Below are 26,784 nucleotides of genomic sequence, written 5' to 3' on the forward strand. Positions count from 1 at the left end.
ATTCAAACACCCTTACCTCAGACTCCTCCCCCTACACTACATTCATTCAAACACCCTTACCTCAGACTCCTCCCCCTACACTACATTCATTCAAACACCCTTACCTCAGACTCCTCCCCTTACACTACATTCAAACACCCTTACCTCAAACTCACCCCCTACACTACATTCATTCAAACACCCTTACCTCAGACTCCTCCCCTACACTACATTCTTTCAAACACCCTTACCTTAGACTCCCCACACCTCCCAACCACTACATTCATTCAAATCGTGAGCTTGTTGCTGTTTCTCACTGTGCAGTTGTGGATGTTGTGGCTCTTGGGAGTATACAGTACAGTGCCATTAAGCTGTTGAATTAAATGGGTTTTTTTTTTGCTTTTGTAAAATTGTATTTTTTCTTGCCTATGAACACGTAACCTTTATGCACTGCAAGTGTAAGCACTATTTATATTTAAATATAGGCCTACATACAAACAGCACAGTCTAGCTTAAGAGTTACAGATTAGTATCCCCATGCATGCATGCCATACAGAATGTAGAATACCATTTCAGTTACATTGTATTTTCTGTTATGTTTATGAAACGAGTATCTTTGCTGCACACAATTATGTGCTGGTACAGCTTACTGTTCCTAATTCATCGGACCTGAACACAAACCAACTCTATATTTACCAATTTATACTTCAAAATAAAAATGTGTTTCAAAGCACAGTGTGTTTAAAAAGGCACTGTAGCCAATGCCATTGTGCCTTACCTTTGTTTAGACAAGGAACAAAAGAAGAAAAATAATAGGAACATTTGGGTTGATAAATCTGTCTAACTAATGTCATATACACCACTTAAAGAGATCATGTCATTTGTGCTGCCTTATATTTGTGTGATGGATTATTTTACAATGGTAGGTAACGTAGTACAATGTGTCAAGAAAAAGCCGTTCAGATCCTAATCCAAATACACTTGCGACAAGAGGAAAAAAGTTAACTACTCTCTGACATGCAACCTGCAAATGATAAAGAAACAAAAATTGTTGTACTTTGTGCTAATTGCTTCTAGGACAGTCCCTCTGGGTGTGTTTGCAGAGAGAATTCCATAGCCAGCAACCCCCTCCTCTAATGTGAGCAGCACACACGCAAGGTTTAACCTGCTCAACTGGGTTATCAGGGAGCCAGGAGTGCAATAACGTGCAGGGCATGCTGTGTGGAAGCAGAAAGAACACAGAGCTTAAACCAATACATGGAAATGGGAGGCGGGGTTGGACCAGGGCCAGGTCTAATTATGTTTGGCTCTGAAAGTGCAAGCATGACATTGCACAATGCTCTGTTGTAGGGCTCTGGTAATTGGGTGTTGTAATTCAGAAGACAGGCCTGGCACTCCAAGCCTTTTTGACACGCTGGGAGATAAGAGAGCTTCCATGCTTTCTTTGATCTTAAAAAAATAATATGACAGAGCAGTTCAAAGGTGGATTAGCTTGTTAAAGTAGCAAACAAACCAGGGCCTCTCTGATTCTTCCTAATAACTAGCAGCTGGAGATGAGAACAGGGGAAACACTGGCCAAATAGTTACAGCAGAGAGACTGCAAGGCATAGCGGAGCTGAGACACGAGGAGGTAGTGTGACACACAGGTTATAGCTCATGGACTGGGAGGCAGTGTGGTCTAGTGGTTAAAGCACAGGGACTGGGAGGCAGTGTGGTCTAGTGGTTAGAGCACAGGGACTGGGAGACAGTGTGGTCTAGTGGTTAGAGCACAGGGACTGGGAGGCAGAGTGGTCTAGTGGTTAGAGCACAGGGACTGGGAGGCAGTGTGGTCTAGTGGTTAGAGCACAGGGACTGGGATGCAGTGTGGTCTAGTGGTTTGGGCAGTCGGACTGGGAGACAGCGTGGTCTAGGGCAGGGGTTCTCAACCTTTCTGCTTCTGAGGATATAATTATTTTTGTTTTACTTACTCAATGTGAAACTTGTTGTTGGTGTTGAGCAATGATTCTGTCAATACGTGGAGGTATCTTCACAAGCACACACGCACGTCATGGTCAATGTTTATCCTGGCTCGGTACTTTGTTTTCATCGATGTCATGGCTGAAAATCAATTTTCGCATAAGTAGGTTGTACTGAATGGGACCAACACTTTCAGTGCTGCATTCATCGGAGCACTCGCACCAAAATGTCTCCAGCGACATCTCACTGAACTTGGTTCTGAGGGAGCTGTCTGATGAAACATCAATGGAGCCGACCAATGCACTGCAAAACTTTGTCTTCTGACATAAAAGCGATCCATTATTTGACAGTGTCATTTCACATTGGTATTTTCTACACAGCACTGTCAACTCCTCAGCAATCGTATGCAATCTTTCTGCTTTAGCAATTTTTTGCGGCACTATGTAAAATGACACAAGCTTTTTATCCGCGGTAGTTGTGGATTTGATTACGGCTTTAGTACCAAGCAGTTCCTTAGCCTTTCGCACAAAAAACGAATGTTGCTTGTTTTTATATATTTAATTAAATGTCTCTGTCAATTAATTAATTAAATATATAAAAATGTCACTTGTGCAGAAATTACACACTGCGGTTGAGGTATATCTTCACTTCCAGTACAAATAAAACTGAAATTCTCGTAGCTGTCTTGGTATTTCCTTAATTTTGCAGGGTTAATAATGGCTTTATGTTTTTTACTCACAACACCACCTCCTTGCTGTTCTTCAGCCCTTACGTTTGAACTTGTTGAAGGAAGTTCTGTATCATTCTGTGGGTTTTGTTGTTTTGATGCTGATGGTCGAATTAAAAATGTATCTATATCTGGTATTTATTGTGTGTGTTTCCATTGAGTTTTCCTCTGCTTTGTAATCTGTCGTGCTCCCGCTGAAATAGCTCTATTACACCATACGCAACCTGAGAACGTGTTCATTTCTCCACATGCTTGCGACATGCTGAAGCTAATAGGTTTCAGCATGTCGTAAGCATGCAGGGAAAATAACACATTCTCTGGTTTATTTTTGAAGAACCCCTTGAAACCTCCTCAAGGCCCCCTAGGGGGCTGCGGACCCCCAGTTGAGAACCCCTGGTCTAGGGGTCAGAGCTGAGGGACAGAGAGGCAGTGTGAATTACCGATATCAAAAAATAATTTATTTTGTTTGATCCAGTTGGGATTTCACGGTTACATGCACATTGAAAGGCAGTGTACCGTTGCACTGTTGCACTGAACGGTTCCAATTTCAGCATCACCAAATGCAATCATTCCCACATAAAATGAGTCCCTGTTTACAGTAATCTCACTTCAAGGTAATACTGGCACTTCCAGTTTGGTAAATTATGTTTATGTAGAGAGCTGTGTGCCCGAGAGCGCAGTCTTTAATTATATGTTTGAGAGGCAAGAGATTAAGGGAGGGAATAGGAATTAAAGAAATAGTAAGTTAAACTCTACACCTTGTCCTTGGTACACACAGCGAAAGCTCTTTACTCAGAAGGATTGTTTTACTGCGTTTGCGCCAGTAGTGTTTGAGGAATCCCAGGGAACAGTCAGTTTGCTTTGTACTGTACTACCTATGTACATGACCTATACAGCTGCACATTTCCACCCCAGTCTCTCTCTGTACATGTAAAGAGAGATCTGTTTGTTATTGTTACACAGCAGAGGTGCCTGCGTGCAAGGTTACTGTATACACAGATGTGTGAGTATACCACCTGCCAAGATAGAAACAGAGCACAAATACACCTGCAAAACACTACAACAGAATCCCCTCCACTGTAACAATAACAAACAGGCCTCCCTTTGCCATGGCACTGTGCCAGCCTCTCTGGCTTCGGCAGGTTTAGTACTCTAAGAATGCCAGCCTGGATCCGGTTACAGCCATGTAGAGGCCGTTGTGTTACCGTGTCACACCGGTTTAGATTAAGTGGTAAAAACAATCACATTCACACACCCCCTTCCTTAGTTTATATTACTGCAGAGAGAGAGAGAGAGAGAGCGAGAGAGCGAGAGAGCGAGAGAGAATGCTCAATGGATCTATTCAATGCACAATTCCAAGCCGCTTCAATGAACTTAAACCACACAGCTTTCTACCCCCTTCGAAGTGCTTTCATGTTTATATTTGACATCAGGAGGTAGTGCAACCTGTGTTACACAACCTGGTAGCTGTTACTGAACACCCTGACATTACTCTTCTGTGAAATTTCCATGATGCAGTGTGGCTCTGAAATGTAGGGGTTAGACTTTTGTTACCACTGCTACCCTGTAATCCGACAGGTTCCTTTTCATGGGCTACCAGGAATGTAACAATGTACGGCCAGTCTGACAATACAGGGATGGTGCTGAACGGCTATTTTGGATGGTTTTAAAATATATATACAGTATATATATTGTGAAAGAACTCACCCACTCGGGTTCGTTGCCCCTTTAAAAAATACGACCCAGGACACTCAAATGGATTTTTTTCAGCGCGGTTGCGCTATTTTTTTAATAAACACAAACGTAAAACAAAGCACACAAAATAAACACCTAGCTCTTTCTGAGCACTAACTACACACGCAGGAACCTAACTATCACAGGACGGCTAAGCCGTTTCCCTGTTCCACAAAACTTAACCACACAGGTTTGCACTGTACCTTTTTCCTCGGGACTGCCAGGAAGCAGAGCACTCCTTTCTGCCTCCTTCTCTTTAGCAGCCTCGAGCAGACTGCTTGCTCTCCTTTTAAACCCCGCACCTGGACCTAATTTCCAATAGCGCCCAGGTGCGGATGATAATAAAACAATTAAACAAAACAATAAGACAATTAACAAAACTGATTAACTGAAAAAGCAGAAACAATCAAACAAAAAGGTGCATTTCTTTCGCAGGGAGGTTTTAACCCCCTCCCTGCTGTCTCTCACAACCCTCTATCTCACATATCCCCCCCCTTGTCTTTACAAGACACAGGCCACGAGACGGCCACCTCCTCCCCTAAAACACAACCACCCACCCTCAAGTCCATAAATGTCCTTTCTTGCCCTCTTCCTCGGGCAGGCTTGAGGGTGGATCGGTCCACATCCCGGCTCAGCCAGGTAAGGACCGCGCACCGGCGACAAGGGGACCCAACGGTTCGACACGGCGACCGGAGCGTAGACCGTGGCACTGGAGGATGCAGCAGTGGACAGAGATCTTCCCCTGGGAACCGGCGCAGTGATGTCCGATCACCCAGGGGAAGCGAAGCAGCGAACAGGGGGAGCGACAGCGACGTCTGGCAGCAGCCCAGCGACGTCTGGGTGCTCGGGGAGAGTGGAGCAGGGAACCAGGGGCAAAGCTGTGGCCAGTGCTGCAGACTCCTGGGCTCTAGGTCCAGCGCAGGAAGGTCCGGGAAGACCGGCCGGGTGTCCTGGAGCAAGGAGTGAGGGACTGGACGCAGCAGCGCCGGACTGGACCGTAGGGGTGGTGGTCGGTGCTGTGGTGGAGGTATGCGTTCAACCTCCTCCCCGGGCTCCAGAAGCAGCGGCTCCTCCCCTCTAGGCTCTGTCAGCGGCAGCTCCTCCCCTCTGGGCTCTGGCAGCGGCAGCTCCTCCCCTCTGGGCTCCGGCAGCGGCAGCTCCTCCCCTCTGGGCTCCGGCAGCGGCAGCTCCTCCCCTCTGGGCTCCGGCAGCGGCAGCTCCTCCCCTCTGGGCTCCGGCAGCGGCAGCTCCTCCCCTCTGGGCTCCGGCAGCGGCAGCTCCTCCCCTCTGGGCTCCGGCAGCGGCAGCTCCTCCCCTCTGGGCTCTGGCAGCGGCAGCTCCTCCCCTCTGGGCTCTGGCAGCGGCAGCTCCTCCCCTCTGGGCTCTGGCAGCGGCAGCTCCTCCCCCTCTGGCTCGGGAGGCTGCGGAGCTCCACTAGCCTGCTCCCACTCTTGGAGCAACAGCTCCAATTCTGTTGGCTCCCTCCTCTTCACTGGAGCCAACCCCATCTCTCTCTCCCATCTCTCCAGCTGCTCCTTCTGAGCAGCGGCATTTCTATATCTGTAGTAGGTCCATTTTTTGGGTCTTAGGGGCGCCCACACTCTCTGCCACCATATGTGAAAGAACTCACCCACTCGGGTTCGTTGCCCCTTTAAAAAATACGACCCAGGACACTCAAATGGATTTTTTTCAGCGCGGTTGCGCTATTTTTTTAATAAACACAAACGTAAAACAAAGCACACAAAATAAACACCTAGCTCTTTCTGAGCACTAACTACACACGCAGGAACCTAACTATCACAGGACGGCTAAGCCGTTTCCCTGTTCCACAAAACTTAACCACACAGGTTTGCACTGTACCTTTTTCCTCGGGACTGCCAGGAAGCAGAGCACTCCTTTCTGCCTCCTTCTCTTTAGCAGCCTCGAGCAGACTGCTTGCTCTCCTTTTAAACCCCGCACCTGGACCTAATTTCCAATAGCGCCCAGGTGCGGATGATAATAAAACAATTAAACAAAACAATAAGACAATTAACAAAACTGATTAACTGAAAAAGCAGAAACAATCAAACAAAAAGGTGCATTTCTTTCGCAGGGAGGTTTTAACCCCTTCCCTGCTGTCTCTCACAACCCTCCATCTCACAATATATATATATATATATATATATATATATATATATATATATTATACACACATACACAGTATATACAGTATACAACATAATTTACATATAAATAAAAGATCTGCTGGATATAGCGTCCGGTCTTGACTGGTCGCCCTTATTCATACTGCTGGCACCACCTAAATCGGGATACTCATAAATCAGGATTTCTGCTTAAAAAGGACACAACTCTGGGAGATGGCTCTTCCCAATGCTGTTTATGTCATTTAATTGGGACGTCACTTTGTTTAATTGGGATACAGTACTTTCAAATGGTGAATGGAGATCGCTTTTCAGAGCAAGACAGGTCGCGTAGCACAGTGCAGTGAGTACGCTGTGACTTCCGCAAACCACGTTGAACTCTTGAAGGAGGCGTCTCTTCCAGTGGTTTTTCAGGCTGCTGTTGCAAAGAAAGTTGGCGTGTCAACATCGCAGGTGCCTCACCTTGTGATAAGATTTGTGATTTCATCCTTTTTAATTTCATGTAGAAATAAAAAACGATTCATTTTGTTTAGGAATAAAAGCAAAACATTGACATTTTAAATGATGTATTGAACATTTAACTCAATGTGATGTAATTTCATTTTTTTTCTTTTCATGAAGAAACAAAAAAAAAGTGCGACTAAGGTCGTCTCCACTGCCTCTCATTTAATTGGGACAGACACTTATTCAGGCTATTTTTCCTTCATCCGAGGCTTCCTGATAAAGTGGCGCCGACTCTATTAGCACCCAGTTTTATTGGCAAAAGGTTAATTAGACCCCCCCCCATCTAAAGTATTTTCCATAGCGAATCGAGCCGCAAGCAGCCTTGTCTTCTATAATATGTAAAAAATAGAAGTGCATGGTTCAGTTTCCCTTGTAATGACTGAAAACAACCGGTACATTAGTATGAATGAGTTACAATGCAATATATATTAATTTGAAGGGACATGCTTATGTTATACTACATAAACACACAACATAAAAAGGAGGGTATATAGCAGTTATTTAAAAAAAAAAAAAACACACACACAACATCCAACACCTGCAGTAAATTTGGAATGATGTTTTCACTAGATATAATGATTATTCAATTTCATTACTTCCACATTTGAAAAAGTGTCTGCTGGTTTACATTCACCTCCACTAAGTGCAACCCTCCCTGAGGGCTTCAACTACCCAGTAACTAGGGTTGGGTATCGGCAGAGTCTTCACGATACGAGGGTCACAATATGTTATGTATCACAATACAGTAAATGAAGCATGAAACAGAAAAAACAAAACAGTCACATTTGCTGTGCAAGTGTTTGCAATAACACTGGTAAAGGCACGTTTGGTCAAATGAGCTTCACAACCTGTTTTGCTTTTTTACCTATTCTTTAAAATACATTTCTTTAAAACTAAATTACAAATCAGGGCTCCAGACAAACTTTTTGCCTTAGGAGCCAATGGCTCATAGGCCCCCCCAAAAAAGGTCACCAAATCCAATAGCTGGGTGGAAGCCACTTCAGAAGCAAGCTGCTTGCTATTATATTCAACTGCTTAGAATACAACAACTTGCTCAGACACTAAAGTGATACTAAAACAGTACCTTTAACATAAGGTCTGTACTCACGTGTTTGTTGCCATATTCTGCTGAATGGTTAATCTATGCAGCTGATGACTGCAATGAACTCTGCATGTTTATATGAATTGGTGACGGCACCTCTGATTGTGTGCAGTTTAACATGTGTAATAGCACGCTGCAGCTCCCATGCTCAGTATTAGTGAAGTCCTGATCTGACAGCATGCTGCAGCTCCCATGCTCAGTATTAGTGGAGTCCTGATCTGACAGCATGCTGCAGCTCCCATGCTCAGTGTTAGTGAAGTCTGACAGGATGTAACACAGGCAACTCCTATGATTACGTTACCCTTTATTGTTCAGTAAAAACAAGTTTAAATTGGTTCTGCTATTTATGATATTAAAACGCTACATTTTTACACCACACTCGCTCACGTTTGGTCGCTGTCACAACTGCTGCATGAAACTGGGGTTACAGTATTCTGTTGGTGTTAATACAGCACCTATCTGCGCTTACAAGCATTTGTATTTGATGAAATTCTTATTATTAGTTTACTTATTAACGTCCATCTCGCACGTCAGTTTATTCAAACATGTGATATGCGATTCTTCCCCTTACAGACTGACATCATAGCACATTCACAAACATTGACTTTTAAAAGGGAGAGGCAGCATTTTTGTTCACAATTTTTTTTTTGCTGCATGGGCAACCATTTGCAGTCTGGAGCCCTGTAAAAAATGTATTATAAATTCAAAAAGGTAGTTTAATGCTGCATTCACACTGGGTCCGTTTCAAACGGACTCAGTCTAGTTAATTTTGTTTGAAATAACGTATCAGTGTGCTTGCTGTTCATACTTATCTGCAAACAGTAAAATATGTACTGAATACCTAGTGTACAAGACAGTGTAAGAGAAGTGCTATGGTAGAATATGTTTGAATCATACAAAATATACACTAAAACTAATCATTTTAATTTCGAAAAATGAGCACCATCTGCCCCTCCCCCTCCAGCTCGTGTTATCCAGAAGCAAACCTTTAATTTCTTCATTCTCCATCTCGACAGCAAAGCTCTGTATAGCGTAAGCTGTATTGAAAGAAAAGTTTTGAAACCCCTCTGCTGTGGGATTTTTTTGTTAAATGCCCAGACGACCAAAAAATAAAAAATAAATAGTTGAATGCAAACTGTGCAAGCGACTGTTGATGTATCATGGAGCCACAATCTCTGGGGTCACTTGGCAAGCATTAGTTCATATTATTGACAACGTGTATTTAAAAAAAAAAAAAAAAAATGTAAATTATATAAACAGGATTATTGTTCTATGTAACATGTGTTAACTATATGTGAATGTTTTACTCCATTTATATGGATTACCTGTAAAAATATGATTTTCAATCAAATATAAACAAGTAGCTATGGTAAATTATGCAAATTAGAACCACCGAAGGTTCGAACCTTCCTTCGATAATGTGTTCCGAACCTTTGAAGATCAAAATATACCTTTTGTTGCAGCCCTAAATAAAACTAAAATAATAATGTGCACAGTTCTTGGAAACAAAAGTTTTTCAAAAGTTCTGAATCTGACAAAAAAGAAAGAAAAACAAAGCAGTTCTCTAAATGCAGATTCTTTTTAAACAAATAGAATCATTTTATGTTTTGAGGGTTTTTTTTTTTTGGAGGAACACAAAGTGATCTACATGTTCTGGTTCACAAAAAACTGCAGTGGATTTGAAACAGGCCGGAGCAGGTCTGATTCCGCCGTCGCCCTGATGAGATCATCAACATTACTAAACACCTCCGCTCGGCTTCCGGTGGCCTTGACAAAAACATCCTGAACACAGTGATTGGTAGGTGAGGCTGCTAGAGTGCATGCTAATAAATAATTCTCTCAGTGTAGACACGGATTAGTGCATGCTCATGATTATGTTAACAGATCACATTGTACTTCAATAAAAAAATAAGAACACAGTACCGATACAGAGGTTACTGTATCAATAATCATATCATCAAGAAAAATATCACGGTTCATTGTGTGAATCAGCACACCACTACCAGTAACCGTGTCCCTCCTGCGGCAGGGCTGCTAAAATCACTGCATCAAACACAATAGCATTTATGTACAGTATAGGTTTTGAGTAAGTCTTAGGGGATGCATCGACGTATCATATCATTTGACAACTATCGATATAGTCAAACCTGTGCATTGTTTTTGAGTAAAAGGTTTAAGCAAAGGGAAGTTTTTATTTTTTTATTAAATTTGGAATCTGCAATTCTTTTTTGCATTAAACGCAGAGCTTCTCTGCTCCCCTCAGGTCTGACTCTCTGAATCTGCATGCGATTGAGCTCACCTTCTCCCCCCTGCCCCGCCCCCTGTGAGTGTTTACTGATGGGATTGGATCTGTGCAGGCAGGAGTCTTCAAAGTAAAAGTTAAAGATTGTTGCGCTACAATTACAAATACTATATCGACCGAGCTACAATGCCTTTCGATGTTTGACAATTATTTTCTAAAATCAGACAGCAAGAAAAAAAGTAAAGAAAGTAATGTTTGGGATACTCCTGTAACACAACAAATTTGCGTGACCATTTAATGAGACGCAGAGGTCGTGCTAGCCTTTAAAAATGTGCATTTGTAAAAAGCATACCATCTCAAAACCTGCGTTTTCAACCAGAACCTCTGCGTTTTTACATATTGCATCAACATAGTTATATTATTGTCCAGTGCAACTATTTCAGATTAACGAAGTTAACATGCAAACCAGTACACAGTATAAATAATGGTAGTAGAAATAGACAGACGAGTTTACCATGAAATGTTTTCTTTTGAAAATCTCCCGTTCACAGCATAAAAATCAGTGTTGTAGAACACGTTCCAGTGGTCAACATCTTAACTATTTGCAGTTTTGTTGTTTAAAAGTTCTTTAAATTTTCCTTTTCGCACCCAAGTCAAAAAATGACTCCAAATCAGTGTTAATTATTCTCAGGAGCTTCCACTGAAATTGTCATGTTAGATGATCCTCACGTAAACGAGAGCGTTTGCTGGTCTGCACTCTGTTCTGACAGCTATAATCCCGTTCTGCTGGTACACAAGATACAGGTATAGTAATTGCAATTGCTGCAAGTTTCGAAAAGCTGGAAAGATGTCGTTATAGTTCTCAATAAAAACCCTGCAGGCCTCATCCATGGTCTTAAGATCATGAGATTTCAACAGGTAAGATGCTGCGATACAGATTAGTGAGTCGCTACCTGGGACTTGCGCAGTACTATATGGAATACTGAGACCTCCGCGCTTTATTTATGTATTTTTTTTTCTAAAGAGGATGCAGGGAGCAGTGGAACCATTTGTACACACTGCATTGCATAAAACTACTTTAAACAAAATTATTGGCTAGGGATGAAAAGGGGAAATGTCTTTCACATCTGTGTTTTAGAAACGCACTGCTGTTACTGTTTTGTGTTTTATTAAAATGTCCTTCTTAGTTTTTCTCTCGATTGGTTGTTACTCTGACTGGTTATGGATTTAAACAACTTTTTTGGGGGGGATTTTGCTTTGACCCCCAACTGGTACAAATCAATGCGAATAAGATAAAAAATAAAAATAAAAAAAATAAATAAATTATATATATTATATATATACATACACTACCGGTCAAAAGTTTTAGAACACCTCCATTTTTCCAGTTTTTATTGAAACTTATGCAGTTTAATGTCTCAATGTACTCTGAAATTAAAGCATAGAACAAATAAACAATTGGAGATAAAAAAGAAATCATGGAATCGTTTTGTTTAACAAAATTTAATCTAAATTTTTTACTCAAAGTAGCCACCTTTTGCAGATATAACAGCCGAACACACTCGTGGCATTCTTTCTACAATAGAAATTAAATATTGTTCGGAAAGTTCTTCCCAACACTGTTGCAGAAGTTCCCACAAATGTGTTGCACTTGTAGGTTGCTTTGCTTTCACCCTTCTGTCCAGTTCATCCCAAACCAGCTCGATGGGGTTTAAGTCTGGAGACTGTGCTGGCCATTCCATGATTTGAAGCCTACCGTCTTGTTCTTTTCTTCTAAGGTAGTTCTGACATAGCCTGGAGGTATGTTTTGGGTCATTATCTTGCTGTAGGATGAACCCCTGACCAACTAGGCGTATACCAGAGGGTATTGCATGGCGCAGCAAAATGCTGTGGTAGCAGTTTTGGTTCAGGGTGCCACTCGCTCTGTGCAAGTCGCCGACTCTGGATCCAGCAAAAGAGCCCCAGACCATCACGCTTCCTCCTCCATGTTTGACAGTTGGTGTCACACACCGAGGAACCATCCTTTCGCCTACTCGACGGCATACAAAAACCCTGCGTGATGAACCGAAGATTTCAAATTTTGATTCATCGGTCTATAAGACCACCTTCCAGTCTTCAGTAGTCCACTAGCGGTGCTTCATGGCCCAGGCAAGCCTCTTTTTCTTATTTTGCCATCTTAGCAATGCCACTCTGCCACTCGACCTGTCAAACCTGCAGCTCGAAGTCTTCTCTTCACAGTTGAAACTGAGACTTGCTTACTTCGACCAGTGTTAAGCTGTGCTTGAAGCTGTTGTCCTGTGAGCCGCCTATCACGCAAGCTGTTGACTCTCAGAAACTTGTCTTCTGATTCTGTTGTGGCTTTGGGTCTGCCAGACCTCTTCCTGTCAGAGTTTCCTCCAGTTTCCAAGTGCCTTTTGATGGTGTAGGAAACTGTACTCACTGACACCTTGGCTTTCTTTGCAATTTCTCTAAAGGAAAGACCTACACTTTTAAGGGTTATAATGGTCTGTCTGTCTTCCTTTGTTAATTGCCTTTTTCTCGCCATTATGAGAGCAATATACTACTTCCTGCAGTACAATACTGTCCAAATAATGCTTAAGAGGGTGTAGTAACACAGTCTGTTCCAACACTGCTTTTATACAGACAGAGGGTTTGTAAGTAATCAACAAAAGTTGGGACACCTGTAGGAATTGTTAGCATCAACTTTCAAGGCTTAATTTACTTCCATTGCTGCAGAACAGCTGTAAATTGTTAACCCATTACTTGTTCCCTGAAAAAGGCCTTTTTGTATAACTCTGAAATGTACATTACTTTTCAGTTTTTGGTAACCTAAATTTTTTTTTTTTTAACCTCTGGCAGTTTACCGCTTACCTTTGTACCATTTCAGGTTATTCACTGGACTTGAACTGCTTAAATTTCAATAAAAACTGGAAAAATGGGGGTGTTCTAAAACTTTTGACCGGTAGTGTGTATATATATATATATATATATATATATATATATATATATATATATATATATATATATATATACAGTACTGTGCAAAAGTTTTAGGCAGGTGTGAAAAAATGCTGTAAAGTAAGAATGCTTTCAAAAATAGACATGTTAACCCTTTGCGGTCCATTTATTAATCGCGCGTCAGGCACGCCAGGTCTAATTAATTTTCACACGCGCAGTTAATTTTATACGCGCTGTTTAAAAGTATTTTTTTTCACAGTCAAACGGGTTTAAATGGCCCTGCATATCAACAAAGCACACACTAGGCATCTCCAGCCCCTCCCCAGCCTTTTGTTTGCTATAGCGTTCAGCTGTGTAAGAAATAAATAATAATAATAATAATAGTCGTACATACCGATCGATCATCTCCAGATCACTCGTTTTATCACCAAACTCCTCAATAATGCGATCCAAGTCATTATTTTATTACTATAACATCTGAAAAAAGCTCTGCAAATGTCCATGATAGTCTCAGTGCGCTGACGCACTTAGCCAGCTTGTTTATTATGGACGCCCATTATCTGATACCTGATACCATGTATGACTATTCATGAAATACGCCTTTTTTTTTTTTTTTTTTTTTTTCGACTTGTCTCGGCTCCTGTCGCTACCACTCGGCAATTGAATGGTTTTCTCGGCTTTTTCCGGAGAAAAAACGACTAAACACCCGTTTATTGCGTTGCTATAATGATGTCGGACCCAGTCCGACAAAGGACCTGTGAGGAATAATTGCAATGTCGGACCCAGTCCGACAATGGACCGCAAAGGGTTAATAGTTTATATTTATCAATTAACTAAATGCAAAGTGAGTGAACAGAAGAAAAATCTAAATCAAATCCATATTTGGTGTGACCACCCTTTGCCTTCAAAACAGCATCAATTCTTCTAGGTACACTTGCACAGTCAGGGATTTTGTAGGCATATAGTCAGGTGTATGATTAAACAATTATACCAAACAGGTGCTAATGATCATCAATTCAATATGTAGGCTGAAACACAATCATTAACTGAAACAGAAGTGTAGGAGGAATAAAACTTGGTGAGGAACAGCCAAACTCAGCTAACAAGGTGAGGTTGCTGAAGACAGTTTACTGTCAAAAGTCATACACCATGGCAAGACTGAGCACAGCAACAAGACACAAGGTAGTTATATTGCATCAGCAAGGTCTCTCCCAGGCAGAAATTTCAAGGCAAACAGGGGTTTCCAGATGTGCTGTCCAAGCTCTTTTGAAGCAGCACAAAGAAATGGGCAACGTTGAGGACCGTAGACGCAGTGGTCGGCCAAGGAAACTTACTGCAGCTGATGAAAGACACATCATGCTTACTTCCCTTCGCAATCGGAAGATGTCCAGCAGTGCCATCAGCTCAGAATTGGCAGAAAACAGTGGGACCCTGGTACACCCATCTACTGTCCGGAGAAGTCTTGTCAGAAGTGGCCTTCATGGAAGACTTGCGGCCAAAAAGCCATACCTCCGACGTGGAAACAAGGCCAAGCGACTCAATTATGCACGAAAACACAGGAACTGGGGTGCAGAAAAATGGCAGCAGGTGCTCTGGACTGATGAGTCAAAATTTGAAGTTTTTATTGAAATTTACGCAGTTTAATGTCTCAATGTACTCTGAAATTAAAGCATAGAACAAATAAACAATTGGAGATAAAAAAGAAATCATGGAATCGTTTTGTTTAACAAAATTTAATCTAAATTTTTGACTCATCAAAGTAGCCACCTTTTGCAGATATAACAGCCGAACACACTCGTGGCATTCTTTCTACAATAGAAATCAAATATTGTTCGGAAAGTTCTTCCCAACACTGTTGCAGAAGTTCCCACAAATGTGTTGCACTTGTAGGTTGCTTTGCTTTCACCCTTCGTCCAGTTCATCCCAAACCAGCTCGATGGGGTTTAAGTCTGGAGACTGTGCTGGCCATTCCATGATTTGAAGCCTACCGTCTTGTTCTTTTTTTCTAAGGTAGTTCTGACATAGCCTGGAGGTATGTTTTGGGTCATTATCTTGCTGTAGGATGAACCCCTGACCAACTAGGCGTATACCAGAGGGTATTGCATGGCGCTGCAAAATGCTGTGGTAGCAGTTTTGGTTCAGGGTGCCACTCACTCTGTGCAAGTCGCCGACTCTGGACGAGCAAGACTGAGCACAGCAACAAGACACAAGGTAGTTATATTGCATCAGCAAGGTCTCTCCCAGGCAGAAATTTCAAGGCAAATAGGGGTTTCCAGATGTGCTGTCCAAGCTCTTTTGAAGAAGCACAAAGAAATGGGCAACGTTGAGGACCGTAGACGCAGTGGTCGGCCAAGGAAACTTACTGCAGCCGATGAAAGACACATCATGCTTACTTCCCTTCGCAATCGGAAGATGTCCAGCAGTGCCATCAGCTCAGAATTGGCAGAAAACAGTGGGACCCTGGTACACCCATCTACTGTCCGGAGAAGTCTGGTCAGAAGTGGCCTTCATGGAAGACTTGCGGCCAAAAAGCCATACCTCCGACGTGGAAACAAGGCCAAGCGACTCAACTATGCACGAAAACACAGGAACTGGGGTGCAGAAAAATGGCAGCAGGTGCTCTGGACTGATAAGTCAAAATTTGAAATATTTGGCTGTAGCAGAAGGCAGTTTGTTCGCCGAAGGGCTGGAGAGCGGTACACGAATGAGTGTCTGCAGGCAACAGTGAAGCATGGTGGAGGTTCCTTGCAAGTTTGGGGCTGCATTTCTGCAAATGGAGTTGGGGATTTGGTCAGAATTAATGGTCTCCTCAATGCTGAGAAGTACAGGCAGATACTTCTGCATCATGCAATACCATCAGGAAGGCATCTGATTGGCCCCAAATTTGTTCTGCAGCATGACAACGACCCCAAACATACAGCGAAAGTCATTAAGAACTATCTTCAGCGTAAAGAAGAACAAGGAGTCCTGGAAGTGATGGTATGGCCCCCACAGAGCCCTGATCTCAACATCATCGAGTTTGTCTGGGATTACATGAAGAGAGAGAAGCAACTGAGGCTGCCTAAATCCACAGAGGAACTGTGGTTGTTCTCCAAGATGTTTGGGCCAACCTACCTGCCGAGTTCCTTCAAAAACTGTGGGCAAGTGTACCTAGAAGAATTGATGCTGTTTTGAAGGCAAAGGGTGGTCACACCAAATATTGATTTGATGTAGATTTTTCTTTTCACTTTGCATTTTGTTAATTGATAAATATAAACTATTAACATGTCTATTTTTGAAAGCATTCTTACTTTACAGCATTTTTCCACACCTGCCTAAAACTTTTGCACAGTACTGTATATATATATATATATATATATATAACGACTGTATATGCATAAATTAATGTAATCAATTTAATATGCATAATAGTTTTTAAAGCGTTACTAGCAATATTACACAGTAATCCACAGCTCCACATGTATTACTGCATTTTTTTTTTTTTTTTTTTTTTTTAACCTTTCATAACGTCAATGCATCTGCTTTTTTGGAGAACGATATATCGATAGTGAAAAATTAAGCATTGCCCCAGCCTTAGTTTTGAGTTAACTGCATGGCAAAACTTATGTAGATTTCAGAACCATCTAGCGTCACTCACTGGTTCACAAAGAAAAAAGGGGGTTCAATTGTACAGAGGATACCTGTATAAAACTGGTCTATGCTTAATTGTTGTGATTATTCTGCTAAATGCTAAGCTCTCAGCATTCTACAAGAGAAAGGACAAGCAATATGTTCAATATAAATTAGTGCTCCTGTTCTGTTTTTATTCATTTAAATAGTTTTTTATCGGGACTTTCGCTTTTTATATACTGTATGAAATTAGTGTTTTCAGTTACTTTCGTTTTTTCTTCTCATAATATGTAAAGTAACTCGACAGTACTTGCACGCTTCAATCCTTATGGTCACTGGCATATTCTTCTGGGGTTTTTGTGTGTTTAGGCTTTTTTTTTTTTTTTTTTTTTTTACATTGCCACAATTTGCAATTCTGTTTTAAGTTCCACGAGCGTGTAAATCCTCCCTATCATCTATAATATAGCTTTAAATCTAAGAAAAATAAGAATCTCTCGTTTTAAATCTCGCAAGCGTGTTACAATCCTCCAATAGAAATGTACAATTTGCTGTCTCTCAGTAGTTGGGTGGGTTTAAAGTATTCGGAACGAATCAATGAGAGATACAAATCAGGAAGGAGGGACATTGCCCAGCTGCAGGTATTTCATTAACTTTTTTCACAGGAGAAAGGGATCAAGTCAACAGGAATTGAGTCTCCATTTCCAGTGTTTATTGGCTATACACCAATTTCATTTTTTTGTTTGTATCGGGGGTGTTTTATCTGTTTTTACTGGTTAAAACCGAATATCAGAAGCCCTAAATATTATGGCTTGTCGCCAGTGGATGTAAATGAAAACAAATCTACTGCTGGCTCTTGTTTAGCAGGCGAGTTATACTTCTTGATTTTGGTATTTTTGGAACACATGATTAAAATTTGGTTGGTAGTTCATTTAAATGCACAACACCTGTTCAATTAGGTAAAGCCTGAGAATGGTGTACGTAACAAACACCGGATGCAAAAAATTCAATTTTTTATTGATTGCGTCACCTGCAGTGTGCATTAGTTCATTTAAAGCAATACATTTATTTATTTATTTATTTATCGATTTGTTGGCTCCAACATCATTTATACCAGTGTTTCTCAACCTCAGTCCTGGGGACCCACTGTGTCTGCTGGCTTTCATTCCAACTAAGCGCCTGATTACTTAGCTAGACTCTTAATTGAACTGATAAGAGGTCGCGTTAATGCAAAATTTTGCGTCCTAGACGCAAAATAAATCCATTGGACGGAAAAATATTTTTTCTTGCGTTCATGGGACGCACAGAATGGGAAAGGGACGCAGACATGCATATTTGCGGTAATCTATTACACTGCAGCAATATGACCGTAAATTCCATACATTAAAAAAATCTGTTCTGGAATACAACAGCATTGATTAAGGTACACTCCCGTCCTGTAGGTGGCAGCAATATTCCTCGTATTTGGCTTACACAGCAATATTAAGGATATTTACTTTTAGGCCCTGTCCACACTGCATAACCGATCGAGAAACGTATTCAAAAACGTTTTAATTAATCCAGCTCAAAGTGTCCACACTGAAGTACCGTTTCATGTTTAGTCAGGCGTAATGCATACACACACTATTACTATTGAAATAGTTCAGTTACAGTTCCTAGCAATAGTTCAGTTACAGTTCCAAGCAGTGCAATGAACAGTGGAAATGAATACGATAGTATCCCACCATGCACTGTAGGTGTTGTTGCTCATCTATCAACAGTCCAGAGCACCTTTGACCATTGTTCCATAGTCCAATTTCTGTGTTTGTGTGCATATTTTAGCCTTTTAGTCTTGTTCCCCTTTCTTAACAGAGGTATTCTTACTGCAACACATCCTTTCAGTCCTGATTTCAAGAGTGACCTTCACACTGTTGATTTGATGGACAACGACACTTGTGCCTTCTGTCAGTTCTGTTGTCAATTAAACGCTTCTCTTCTTTCTATTCCTTAAGGATATTATCTTCAAGTATTAGAACATCCCAAGTTTACAAACTTGTTTGGCTGTTAGTAGCTTATTGATCCCAGAATCTCATCAAGCAGCTTCTTGAAGGATCCCAGGGTGTCAGCTTCAACAACATTACTGGGGAGTTGGTTCAAGACCCTCACAATTCTCTGTGTAAAAAAGTGCCTCCTATTTTCTGTTCTGAATGCCCCTTTATCTATCTCCACTTGTGACCCCTGGTCCTTGTTTCTTTTTTCAGGTCAGAAAAGTCCCCTGCGTCGACATTGTCTATACCTTTTAGGATTTTGAATGTTTGAATCAGATCACCGCGTAATCTTCTTTGTTCAAGACTGAATAGATTCAATTCTTTTAGCCTGTCTGCATACGACATGCCTTTTAAACCCGGGATAACTCTGGTTGCTCTTCTTTGCAGTCTTTCTAGAGCAACAATATCCTTTCTGTAACAAGGTGACCAGAACTGAACACAATATTCTAGATGAGGTCTTACTAATGCATTGTAGAGTTTTAACATTACTACCCTTGATTTAAATTCAACACTTCTCACAATATATCCAAGCATCTTGTTAGCCTTTTTTATAGCTTCCCCACATTGTCTAGATGAAGACATTTCTGAGTCAACATAAACTCCTAGGTCTTTTTCATAGTTCCCTTCTTCAATTTCAGTATCTCCCATATTATATTTATAATGCAATACTTTACACTTTTCTCTATTAAATGTCATTTGCCATGTGTCTGCCCAGTTCTGAATGGTGTCTAGATCATTTTGAATGACCTTTGCTACTGCAACAGTGTTTGCCACTGTTGCTCATCCTTGTTAGACAGCTTTTTGGGTCTTCCAGTCCTGGGTTTGTCAATTACAGATGATGTTTCTCTGTGCTTGTTGATATGCTTTGGATACCACGCCTTTGAAAATCGAGTGATGCAAGCTATTTCACTCAATGTTTTTCCTTCTTTATGCAAGTCAAGGTTACTACCAATGCAGAATACCATTGTTCCTTATTTTACTCCAAAACATGTCAGTGCAATGTGCACAATAAAAACAGCATGGCGCTCAGAAGCAGACAGGTCTACTCACCAGTGCAGTACTCCTTGCCTCCGCTCTGCGGCACCATGATCTGCCTGTAGACGATGGGCTCTGCCTCCAGAATGTTCTCGTCGTGCCGGTAGCGGGCGGGGGTTCGCTCGCTGGGCGTGCCGCGAGACCGAGCTCCGCTGCGCTTCTCAGAGGTCTCAATCTCAGAGAAGACAGCCGCCTTGTCAAACAGCGCCAGGTTCCCTTCGAAGTCAAAGTCTGTGTCCAGGATCTCCTCCAGAGGGTCCCCGAAGCACTCGTCATCCTTGTTCTTCAGCCCCCCTCCGTTCTTCATGCCGTTCTTCTTGGGGGTCGTCTGGTTGTTGCCCCGGCTGCTTGATGACCCTGACGGGAGAGGGATCACAGGAAGGAATCAGAAAAAGGTCATTCAATTAGGAGCATGCAGGTCCCAGATGTTGCCAGGGATATTGTTTTCACAAATCATCTCTAACTACAAAACTCTCAATACAGCTAAATTAGAAATACTAAAAAAAAGACACAAATACCTCTAGGCAAAACATTTATCCTTGAACTTAAGTTTGTAGTGTTTCTAAGATTTCACATACTGTAGCAGGGAACAAACAGCAAAGAGTCTGGGGAAGGTGTTAATCCTATGGATAGATCTAAATGCAATGTGAACATACCCTAAAATATTGCAAATGTAATACTGGATAAAATGATTGAGGTCAGTTTTCAAAAGACAGAACATTAAGGCTTAGATGGAAGAGGTAGGATATATGGGAGGCAGCATTAGAGCAGAGAGCTAGGGACAAAGCCAGCATTACACTAACTCTACACACACACTCTACACTAAGGGTGACACTACTTTACATAAACTGGTTTGAAGGGTCCAAAGGTGAAGTATTCAATCAGCTCAAAACACTGGTATTTAAAGATGTCTTAAAGAAACCAGATATCCGATTAGAGTTCTATTAATAAAAAACAACAGAAAAACTGGACAAACCTGCTGCTCTCCCTTCTGACAGCACTCTGCTCTCTCACGCAAGAGGAAGACAGAGAGGTACAGTACAACACTCTTCTGCACACAGCCGCCCATTCTTTTGTGTTAAGCACCCTATTGTGAGTTCACTCATTCATTGGGCATCGCTATTTCTTCCAAAAACAAGAAGTGCAGCAGTGATGCACTGCACTGCAATGAGAATCCAGTTGGTGTATTTGATCCAAAAAATCCAAAATATAGCCTACTAGTAAAAATGGATCTTTGCCAAAATGTGAGACATACCAAACGATGGCAATTCATATTAGGTGAGATTTACTGGTCATGTATGTTTGCTCGATGTACTTGACCTGTGCGCCACCGTTCCTCGTACTGTAAAGGATACTGTTCTGTAAACGAGAGCTATAAGATCTTATAAGATCAGCCTAGTGAAAGTCCAATATCTGCCAACTTGTTAAGCTGATCTTGCAACAAGAGACTCACACATCACAGTTGTATCTTACTTCAGTAGCGGTTTCCTGAAGCACTCTCCATACATACACTGCTCTTTTCATAAGAATTATACAAAATCTTCACTGTCCACTAGGTTCCATGGTCTTTAAAATGCTTTTTTAACTTATTAGCATTAGAAACATCACTGGAGCCCCGGTTTCTTGTACTGAACATCTCAAAATAGCACAATATTAAAAGTTGTTTTTTTCCTGGTTGTTAATCTTTCTTTCATAATGAAAAAATACAAAAGGGTAATTTGGCAAAAAAATAAATATTTAGGTTATTTTTACTTAAGTTTGTAGGTCTGTTAACAAGAGCTAAATATAGCGCCTATCTGTGTCCTGTAATGAAACCTTTTAAAAACCTTCTGTCATGTGTTTCATAATTTAGGGTAAGCAAGTTCAACTAGATTTCATATAACAAGCTGTCTGCTGGTGAAGCGAACGTTTAATCAGTGCATTTTTAAATGCTAAAAATTCTTTCAGAAATTGAGATTTTTACGGAGAATTGGATATTATTATTACAAGGAACTGGTTCTAATTCATGGAAATCGAGAAATCAATGTGTGAATAAATACAGTGATACAACAGCACAAATAAGCGATGTCAGTGAAGTGAAAGTTAAAGATAGATTTTTAGGCAAACTGGCTGAAGATTTACTCATGGCTGGAGTGTAATAACGATAGGGGCCAAATGAGTTGTTCAGTCTGCAGTGTGTCTGCGCAAGTGTAGCTTGCTAACCGCTGGAACCTGTACTAATACCGTGGCTTTGGGGAAAAAAAAAACACTCGAAACTTCGTCAGGCAATGGAGAGTGCTTGAAATTTACAGTTGGAAAGGATTTACAGTTTTGTTATGGTGCATTGCTGGACATGCTGTTTTTTCTTGAATCACATGTTTTAAAGCACACACATTATAACCCCTTTAGTGAAAGCACACATTCTACTGGTTAAAAAGCACAACTACGTAAGATAGTGAAAAGGTATTACACAAAAATAAATAAAAACAGAAATCGATCCACTTCTCTGTATCGGGTTTCGTTCACTATGTTATCTCTTCAACTCGTTTCATAAAGCAGGGAGCTGCTACTTGAACCATGTCATACATAGCTCATTGAAATGCCTATATAAATCAGCAATGTATGTACACTGAAGACATGGAAGGAGTCAGAATGTGTACTGCACCGTTGTATTTTAATGTATTGCAATTTTATCTGCTTATACCATATATGATCACAGAATATATGATTATGTATAACGTGGTACAGGTTATGTGTGTTTTTTTTTTTTTTTTTACTAAGCTGTAAATTAAAAAAAGGAAATTTAAGTATAGGTCTACATTGCTTGAAGGATATTCACGTGTCTGAAAGACAGCGAAGCATCGAAAACTAATTAAATTGCAGCTGCTAAAGAAGTGGCCTGAAAACTCTGCTGTTTTGATATTTTTTGTGAAATGCCTAAATGATCCAAGCACAGTGGAATGCAAACTGTACAAGTAGCTCTTAAAATATGAAGGCACAACCAATTTCTGCAGTACTTGATGTAAGTTCACATTAATATTATTATCGGGACGAATTGTTGTGCACCCATTGCTTACCTGAACATTAGGAAAATCCTAGAACACTTCAGAACGCTTTAGACAACTCTCTACCATGGAGCTCACAGATTGAAAAAAAACAAAAACACAGTGACACTGCCAGTGAACACGTGTGACTGAAAATTCCTTGAGGCGCGGTCATATTGAACTCAGTCTAACAGCGTCCCTCCCTCTGTTTGCCCATCATTAACCAATCATACAGTATGTCTTTCTTGAGGCTTAATGCTGGGAGGTGCACAGTAAAAAGAATGGCAATAATACATTATGAAAATGAGTCACTTTCTTGCAGGACGAGATTAGACAGAATTCAACTGAATTGTGACCGAACGGGCCAGCTGACGCGGAGCAAGTTTGTGAATGGGTTGTAGATCAGATGTGATGGTGTTGGCGGATGGGCATATAGGCAACTTTTGCCGTAAGTTTTTTGGTTTTTTTAATTTATTTATTTTTTTTTAATTTGAGAGTCATTGCAGCAAGTGGCTTGGGCACCGAGGCAACTGCCGTCAGTTATTTCGCGCCCTGCTATTCTGTAAAGTGAAGAGAATGGGAAGGGAATTCACATTGCACACTTGCTACCAGCATGGTCATCGTGCTCAGGGAAGAGAAAATAAATAAAAACAATGATTGCACTCACAGCACCCCTGTTGTCTCAAAAGGAGGAAGTGCTAGTGTACTTTCTCTTGTTTACTTTAGCCAGAACACATACACTTGCTATTCACTGGGCATCACTATTTCTTCCAAAAACAAGAAGTGCAGCAGTGATGCACTGCATACTGGGCACTGCAATGACAATCCAGTTGGTGTATTTTAGATCACAACAAAGTGTTTATTACAAAAAAAAATTATAACAATAAAATTAGCTTCTTTCTTCTCCTTATGTCCAGTTCAGTCCAGCGGGATAAATAACACTGATCTTACAGGATTAAGTGGGGTCTTCACTTTCTGCCATGAAACCACACACACTACACAGGGTTAAAATAACCAGGTCAGGCATCATAGTGAGATTATTCTTGCCTTTTGACAATTACAGTCCTCCACCTTCCGCATGCACCCCTACCCCCCTCGAATGGTCTCGGCAGCAGCGCTATCACATTGCGTGTGAAATGCACAGCACTCCCGTGCCATCAAACTGTTCAACAGAATGGGGTTGAGCTCCTTGTCAACTTGGCACGCAGCCTAAGAGCATAAAAAGAAGGTAAACACGGCTTCCAGGATTTATTTACTTGTAATTATCACGCTGGGACAATCTAACTTCCCATGAGGCAAGGCCGTTTCCTCCAAGCTCCAGGCTGCTCAGAAAGCCTCCTGTAGCGTGCATGAGAGAATGAGTGGAGGTCTGACTCGGCACGTAAGCCAGGCTTGCATAATCTCTCTTTTAGGGGTATTTGCGGTTTATTGATTTCTGTTACACAAGTTTTCTAAAAGAGGAACTTTGGCCCGTGCCTTAGCACGCTATGGGAATGCAAGGAGGTGAGACCTAACTCCACCGCACTTCCTAATCCAGACCATGCACTGGGTCTTTATAGGCACTTCATCCCAGTTTATATCCCGCTGCCCAAACTGGACACACACACACACGCACTGGACAGATTGCTTCCAGCTGTGGTGTTAAGCATGCCCAGGAACCCAGTGCCCAGACAGGAAAAGCCCCGAGACAGTGACATGCAGGAAGGATTCTCGAAGTTGTTCATCTCAAACACTCCATTTGAGACTTTTCCTTTTGCCAGATAACATTGGATTTTATTTATTTACTTGTTCAAGTTACCAAACAAGAGCTGGATCGCTTTCCCTACCACTGCATTATTATTAGTGCTGGGAACAATATTCTGAAAAACATTGCTTGAACTACATTCAATGGACAAAAGTGACCATGTTTATTTGTTCAACACAGAATTTATAAATGACAAACAAAAAGATATCATGAAAGGAAACCAATGCAAACTGTTAATAAAATCTTTACCAGGTAATCCGATAGGGTACCGAGTTTTTGTTTTCCAGCTAATTCAAATTCAATATTTTAATTTTTGTTAACGTTTTCAAAGAATAGTCAGACATGAAAACCCCATGTTTGTCCCAGCACTAATTATATGAATTTTACAAACTGGTCAAGTCATGAAGAGTTTGCATCGGCATTGGTTATTTTCCTTTTTAACCCTTTGCGGTCCATTTATTTAGCATGTCAGGTCCAATTTATTTTCACATGCACAGTTTTTACAACGCTGTTTAAAAGTATTTTTTTCCACAGTAAAACAGGTTTAAAAGGCACTGCATATCAACAGGACACTCAGTACTGCATCTCTATAGTATCTGAGGGATTTTCCCGTACCAAAAGCTACAGATATGCAGGGGCAACTTGGAAAATTGTGTGATTCCCGTGATTCCGCGATGAAATTCAAGCCCTGATGCATTATCATCAGTATTTATTTTTGTATTAAAAAAAAAAAAAAGAAAAGAATCACCAATGATGGCATTAACAGTGATAATGATGTTTCAGGCAGACTCTAAAGCTAAAAAGGATAAGCACAACAACTAAAATACTCTGTTCCGCTCTCCTGGTTACTGCCTGCTTGTCTGGTATTTTATTATTTTACACCTGTTTTTTACTAATTTAAACTGTGGTGTTATTTATATCCGCCACCCTTTAAATCAATTGAAGACGCACCAGCGTCGTTATCCAACATCTTCGTAACCCTTTTAATCACTTCTATGCTACAACATTTAAATGTTGTATTGTATTTTTTTTTTTTTTTAATGTCCGTATGGGGGTGGGCCTGTCAGGCTTATGAGCACACTTTTCACACTACTTAAAACATTTCTGTGACGTCGCCCTTTGATCTTCTGATTGATTCAATTCTACTAATCTTCTAACTAAAAGTGTTGCGTGGCTTTTTTAGAGAAGGGGAGTGTGGTGCAGATATATTGTTGATTAACAAACCCACAGAAAATTGTCAACGAAACCACAACAACTCAACAGAAAAGCCAATACTATTTTTATTAAGCAACAAAGCATTTCAACAATTTTAATTATAGCATTACACATTTCAAATGTAACACATAGAATAGGGCTTTTAATTCCAGTTTAGTTTTTCATATTGTTTGCTAAAAGTAATACAATTATGCATTAACATATGTAAAAAAAGTTTTCATAATTACAAATTTCCACATAAACAACCCCCTTCTAATTTTTATTTCACACATCTTCCGGATCGGTTCAGGAACAGCAATTTCATCACTCAGTAAATCTGCATTAATTACGTTAGATTTAAACTCAGCTTTTGCATTTCATTCTAACCATTGTTCAAACAAGCTTACAGCCCACTTGCATTTTACAGTATTTATTGAAAACCGATCGCAGGCAATCATATTTCAGCTCTTCATGTGTTTGAGGTTCGTCAAAATGATCAATAACTTCCCGTTCCCGGTTCACAATCCTTAGTTTTTTGCATTTTAATTATTCTAATGCCACTTTCATGTTCTGCATCTAAAGCGCAGTGCTCACTACTATCTTTGCTTTCAACAGACACTTTGGTCTGTGTGAGTGGGATTTCAAACTCCAACTCCGAGGAACTCATGACAACATTCCCACAATAAGAGTAATGGTTACAATGCTTTTCCTGTCCGAGTCCATAGTCCTGGGGCCCGTTTCACAAAAACGATTTGCGACGATTCGCAATCGCAAGCACCTTGCAAATAAAAAATTGGGTTTCATAAAACTTT

General features: G+C 40.9%; 1 protein-coding gene across 3 annotated transcripts in view; it reads right to left on the minus strand.

Moving 5' to 3' along the window:
• Nucleotides 1–26,784, minus strand: part of LOC117428129 (enhancer of mRNA-decapping protein 3) — a 58,999-nt gene that overhangs the window by 21,693 nt on the left and 10,522 nt on the right. For all 3 annotated transcript variants that reach the window (XM_058994855.1, XM_034901490.2, XM_034046774.3), the window contains exon 4: nucleotides 20,027–20,368. In XM_058994855.1, coding sequence (XP_058850838.1) covers nucleotides 20,027–20,368 — 342 coding nt within the window. The remainder of the gene's footprint in view (nucleotides 1–20,026; nucleotides 20,369–26,784) is intronic.

The sequence above is a fragment of the Acipenser ruthenus genome, chromosome 21 (genome assembly GCF_902713425.1).
Source record: "Acipenser ruthenus chromosome 21, fAciRut3.2 maternal haplotype, whole genome shotgun sequence".
Lineage (NCBI taxonomy): Eukaryota > Metazoa > Chordata > Actinopteri > Acipenseriformes > Acipenseridae > Acipenser > Acipenser ruthenus.